Source organism: Cannabis sativa, chromosome 1, assembly GCF_029168945.1.
Source record: "Cannabis sativa cultivar Pink pepper isolate KNU-18-1 chromosome 1, ASM2916894v1, whole genome shotgun sequence".
Lineage (NCBI taxonomy): Eukaryota > Viridiplantae > Streptophyta > Magnoliopsida > Rosales > Cannabaceae > Cannabis > Cannabis sativa.
Window position 1 is genome coordinate 13,856,825 of NC_083601.1, and position 6,155 is coordinate 13,862,979.

Consider the following 6,155-nt stretch of genomic DNA (forward strand, 5'->3'; position numbering starts at 1 on the left):
TTTTTGGGTTTGGGGGTTTGGGTCGAAATTGGCATGGGTCCAAATCTGAGTGTGTTGTGGTGGTAGTGGTGGTGGTGGTGAGGAACCAAAGGAAGAGTGTTGTGGTGATTGAGATAAAATTATAGATCTATCATCTATTTATGATTTTGGTTTTAAATTTTATTTGAGATTTGTTATACTGTTTATGATTTGGGTTTTAATTTTTTTTTATTCTTACCCTATTTTTTCTTTGATTTAGGGCAAACGGTTGTAGTGATGAGATTTAGTGGTTGGTTTGGTTATGGTGTAATAGCGTGAAGCATTTGGCAAGAGAAAGAAGCATCAAGAAACAAGAAAAAAAAAAGGAAAGAATAAGTTAAAAGAAATGTTAATTTTTATCATTTTTTATTTTTTATTCTAATTATATTACATATTTATAAATTATTTTTATAATATTTAAATAATAAATATTACCTGAACTACTAAAATTATGTCATTTGCACTCCTATGTACACCAGAGTTCAAGTTGGCTTTTAACAAAAAAAAAATGAACAAAATAGTAAAAACCAAACAGAGGTAGAGTTTAAAAAATTTGGATAAAAAAATCAATTTGTAGAATTAGTGTTACAAAATGTATAATTCAACTAGTATTGCCTTCAATATCTCTAATAAAATAAACACAGCAATGACATGAGAAGGGTCTAAAAGGTTAACATATTTAAACCATTTGTTGTATTTATTTTACACGATGAAAAATTTCTAATACCAAATCTTGATCTGTGTGAATAGTAGTAATAAATAAATAAAATGTTGAAGTTCCAATACCAAGACTGCAATAGCAACAAATATTAATGCTACATCATCCAACCTCTTCTTCAAAGATCTATGATCCTCCAAAAGAATGGAAAAACCAAAATCGATTCTACCCAGTAATGACTTGTCATTGGGAACCCTTTTTTATCAACATCTATATCCCAACATTTTCTCCCAAACTATTGGATGATTGAACCTAAACTGTGTTCCCATATTTATAGCTTATGCCCAAAAACAGCTTAACCTTCCATCATACCTGTGGAAACAGCTCCAATGAGTGAAAGTGGATCAAAGGGTCATCTAGGGAGTGTTAAAAGTAAAGCCCCAATGAGAAGAAGGTACTTAGATATATATATGTATATCAGATAATGCAAAAACAGCCGGCTTGGAGTTCTACTTCAGCAGTACTCTCCATATCTTGCTCATATACACAACCAAAGACCAAACAGCAAGTCCAGCTGAGATATAAAGCAAAGCAACCCCGGTAGCTACAAAAATTCCTGGCCCTCCAAGGCTGCAATAATTGACATGTGAAAAAGAAGAATTTAGAAGATAGCCATAAAGGTAAAATGTTAGTGAAATATAAAATTGTTTTAAGGAAAGAACAGGCAGAAGAAAGATGGGGGAAAAAGAAATCAACCTGCTGTCTCGAGCAGCGAGGAGGATAGTTAGAGCAGTCATCTGTGTGGCTGTTTTCCACTTCCCCAAGTTATTTACAGCAACAGCCTGAAAATAGTGCATGTTTGGTTATAGTGAATAGTGTTATTGTTCTAATAGCTTCACTAGATTAAAAACAAAAGAAAAGTTGGTTTTGGTAAAACAGGTAGAGAAAACAGACCTCTAAAAGCTTGGTATCCTGAGAAGCTGCCCATTCTCTAACTGCAGACATGGTTATCTGTCAATGAGTCGCAAACATTTTGTAAGATAATAACCATCAATTAATGATGAGTCCCACAACCAAACCAAATAAAAGGGACAGAGAAAGAAGAAATCACATGGAACTGTGAAAATGTCAAACTAAAGATGTACTAGAATCACCAAATGAGCTACAACTTAATTAAATATGGCTAGTAAAAGACTTCAGGTTCCTAAAGAGTACTTGGTGAGAGCAGAATTTTTTAACGTCGCTTTGCAAAAAATGGCTGTTTTTTTACAATTTTCCGTGGCTCCAGATAGGGAGTCAAGAATTTCCCACAAATGCTGTGCATGAGACAGTAAAAGTGAGTCTAGAAGGTCATTTTTTTAAATAATCATCAAAACCAAACTATTGTGCAAGTGACGAGGAAAAAAACAAAAAAAGAAGTATAATATGCCAAACACTTATATTGAACAATCAAACAAAACTGGAGACAGTGAACAAAAAAGCCAAATAAGGGGCACACCTTAGAATTCTGGTTCAAAACATTATCCCACTCCCACAATGGAATTATGAAGAGTCATTGTGATGATTGGTCAAATTAGATTCTACATTACATTCAAATACAATTGAAGATAATTTCAAAGTTTTTATAGTTCATATAATGGATTAGGGTAAAAACCGCTTTGGTAGTCGGATAAACTAAGACTCTGATGGTAACATAATCTATTTTCTCATAATTGGAACGGTTACAAACACCAAACCACTAATTAGTTGAGCAACTAGAGTATCTCACAAATTGGAATCCATAGTTATGGACGTAAAGCCACTTATATGAAACATTGAAACACTTTATTTTCCCCCACATAAATCCACTTATATGAAACACTTTATTTTCCAAGTGGGAAACCTAGAATAGGAAATAGTGAAAAGCCAATACATATATTTAAACCATCCACAGCTATTCGAATGAGAATGAAGAGTATAACAAATAGGGGCTTTTCTACATATAAAAAATTGTTATTAGATTATAATACTTGTGAGTGCAACAAATTCTGCAAGTGAACCGAACCCTTTTTCATTTTTGGTGGATGAGATGAACTTAGGGAGAACAACATAGATATAAATAAAGAATTAGCAATTAGTAACAAAGTTTCCTCGTTAGTATATAATCTAAATCAAGAACGGGTAATAGATACCCTCCTATTTGGAGATAGCACATTCGTAGCCCATCCCCCCAATAATGGTTTTATAACTAAAGGATATAGTAACAAAATATATAAAGCTGCATTACCTCTCTACCAATGATAGCAATTGCAGGTACAGTCAGTAGCCATGGAACTTGCCCAAATATACCAATGTCCAAGGGTCTCGTGCATAATAATACCAAAGTGGCAGCAACCATGAGCTGCATCAAGTAGGCATGACAATGGGATTCAGGTTCATATATGTTTCTTAAAATATAACCAACGCATGCTTCTTCGTTGCAAACGCGTTTAAGAGAACGGTTTTAAAGTTACATAAGGACAACGGTACCTTATCAGCAACTGGATCTAGAAAAGCCCCAAATGCTGATCCTAACCTCATCTGGCAAAAAAAAAGATGAAAACTTTAGAGCACTCGATAAGATTTGGAAAATTCTGCACCACTTGAATTATTTTAAAAAAAAAAAGCTACCGTACCTTCCTAGCAATATACCCATCAAGCCAATCAGTAATTGCTGCAGCAATGAAGATACTTGTCGTGGCAGTTGTTCCCCACCAACTATCCACGTAGAAAGCTAACATGGTACAAAAAGTGAATGAATGAATTAGTTAAAAGAAAGCAAGATTATGCTGCAATAATCAATTTAATAAGCTAGGACAAGCATGATAAACAATGAAGTTGTCATGAGCTCTTAGTTCTTTGGTGAACCCTTTTCATAATTGACTGCACATTGCATTCATTTTACTTTCCATTAATGCACCAAGGTAGGTTGGAAACGGTATGGCATTTTGCCAAAAACTAGGGAACCAACCCAACTTCATGCAGGTTATAGAAGGGTTTACAGGATAGAGATGAAGTGGCTATAAATACAGAACATAATCTGTCAGCCAAAGCTTCAAACTACTTTGGTACGTCCCTCCAACGTAGAAGATTTGCATAATAAACAACAAAATTTGAGCTACTGGTCAATAAACAAAGAGCATAGAATATAAACGAGAATTCCAAACTGAGATGCAGCCCAAATGTAATACAATTGATTTTCCAAGAGAAAATCAAAATCTCGAAGAATGAAAAAGCAACATTTAATGTACAATCAGAATAAGTATGGCAAAGTTCCCACTACAAAACCATCAACAAAATGATGTAATCGGGCGATTATATTTTAGATCTAAATTGACAAACAAAATTATCATCAACAAAACCCAGAATTTGAACCAATTCGCCGGTATAATTATTCATTGATCAGAAAAAGCAGTCCATTTAGCCCCCACATGAAAACAATCTGGTTCAGCTAAGATACAAAGAAGCATAAGCAACAATTCACCCATCTCAGAAAACATCTCAGTCAGATCTATCCAATCAGATCACCCCAATTTCCCGACAAACAAAACAACGATCCAGCAAGGGAATGGGAATAAATAACATACTGCTAATGAGAAGTGGAACTGCAGCGACTCGACCTAGGGTTAGAATAGTGGGCAGGGTGAGAAACTTATTGGAGAGTCGCTGGTGTTGTTGCGATTGTTTCCCGTTGGATTCCCCGGCGGACGACCAATCTTTACGGTGGTGGTCCTTGTCCTCAGAACCCATTTCGGAATAAAGACCCTCAGACCCGGACTCAAAAGAAGACGACGCAGAAAACCCTTGTTTAATTTGGTCCTCGGAAGAAGAAGAAGAAGTGGAACCAGAGCTAGACAAAGAAGAAGAGGAAGAAGGAGGAGGAGAGAGGGAAAAGCATTTGTGGTTGAAAGAGAACCCTAAGGATTGCGGCGATGATTTGCTATCGTGCGCTGAGGGTGCGCAGGGATAAGAAGGGGATATCCTCCATTGGTTCCTATAAATAGTAGCCGTTACTACCACTCTCTCTTTATCTCTATGCTTATCTCTATTTTGTGTATATAAGGAGAGTGAAGAAGAAGAAGAAGAAGAGAGCTTGAAAACTGTTTGTGTTGTTGAGAGAGAAGAAGATGAAATAGTAGTTGTTAAAAAGTTGGTGGGAGTGGGAGTGATGGTCCGGACCCATACCCGTTTGTGGGCATAACTGGGTACAGCCATGCTCAGTTTCAGGGCGAGACACGGCATTGGAGATGAGATGACCCAAATTAAAACAAAATCACACCTTCCTTCCTTCCTCCTTTCAATCACAATTTCAATTTTCTTCTATCAAATGTCCTTATCAACTCACTAATTCTTTTTTCTTCCAAAAAAAAACTCACTAATTATTTTTTATCACATTGTAACCTCTGTTTATCATAACATTTTTTTCTTTTTGTAATTTCAATACTTTATTTATTTATTTTTTAAATATTAGCGATAAAATCACATAAATTTTATTGTGACACTTAATCACATAAACTCATTTTTTGACCGTAAAACTACATAAGCCTCACTTTTGTTATGTCTTTACCCTTCCGTTCAAAAATCTCAGTTAAGTGTCACGCTAGACAGCTTAAGTATATAATGACAAATTTTGAATGGTCCACATAAAATTAATTATTTAAATATTATTAAAAAAAAATTATAAATTTATAAATAAAATAATAAAAATATATATATTTTTCCTTTTCTCTTCTTCTATTTTCTTTTCTTCTTCTTCTTCTTCTTAAATACTGTGGGGTCTATAACCTAACCCTAATTCCATCTCCATCACCTTTTTCCTCTCTCTCTCTCTCTCACTCATCTCTCTTCCTATCTGCCATGGATACCTCTCTCATTTCCAAGCTCGAAGCTTCGTCTCCGTCAGAATCTCTTTTCTCTTCTCCTGCCATCTTCGCTCTTGCTCAGATCTCAAAAACCTAAAAAACCAAGAAAGCCACCGCCTCCAAGGACGAACAGTCCCTTGCTCACTCCCTCGCCAAGTCCTTTCTTCCCTTCCTTAATACATCCTTTTCAATCCTCCCCAAGCGCCTGGCCAAGCCTTCAAAATTTGGCTCCGAGCAATTGGCTCTGAAATTCTTTTACATTTACAGGTTGTGTGAAAGAGAGAGTGATATCAGGAGAGAGAGAGAGAGAGAGAGAGAGAGAGAGAGAGGGAGGGAAGGTGAGTCGGGCTTTTGGGGTTTGGAGGTTTATCAATCATATTTTTGTAGTCCATCAGACCGTTGCTGGTCGAATGTAGCCTTCCCAGCAGTGGCACCGTGTAGATAGATGAGGGAGAGAGGATCTCCGTCTAAGGTATTGAGGATAAAAGAAGAAGAAAAGGGAAAAAAGAAAAAGAAAGAAAGTGTTATCCCAATTTTTGTCCACGTGACGTGGCATGTCCACATAAGCAAGATTGATGCCATGTGGAGTACAACTATCG

At 36.0% G+C, this 6,155-nt stretch overlaps 1 protein-coding gene across 1 annotated transcript; it reads right to left on the reverse strand.

Annotated features, from left to right (window-relative positions):
* Positions 1-665: 665 nt before the first annotated feature.
* On the reverse strand, positions 666-5,111 carry LOC115705441 (CDP-diacylglycerol--glycerol-3-phosphate 3-phosphatidyltransferase 2). Its single transcript, XM_030632777.2, has 7 exons — positions 4,282-5,111; positions 3,331-3,428; positions 3,185-3,235; positions 2,943-3,056; positions 1,631-1,687; positions 1,433-1,518; positions 666-1,306 (listed from the first exon to the last, which is right to left on the reverse strand). The coding sequence occupies exons 1-7, from the start codon at positions 4,934-4,936 to the stop codon at positions 1,186-1,188; spliced, it is 1,182 nt and encodes a 393-aa protein (XP_030488637.1). The 5' UTR covers positions 4,937-5,111; the 3' UTR covers positions 666-1,185.
* Positions 5,112-6,155: the final 1,044 nt, after the last annotated feature.

Excerpts from the sequence above, each read along its gene's own strand:
- LOC115705441 (XM_030632777.2), bottom strand. The coding sequence starts at position 4,936 with ATGCCGTGTCTCGCCCTGAAACTGAGCATGGCTGTACCCAGTTATGCC. Across the intron at positions 3,057-3,184 it reads TAGATCCAGTTGCTGATAAG|CTCATGGTTGCTGCCACTTT; the intron begins GTACCGTTGTCC and ends TACTTGATGCAG. Across the intron at positions 1,307-1,432 it reads CTCGCTGCTCGAGACAGCAG|CCTTGGAGGGCCAGGAATTT; the intron begins GTTGATTTCTTT and ends CAATTATTGCAG.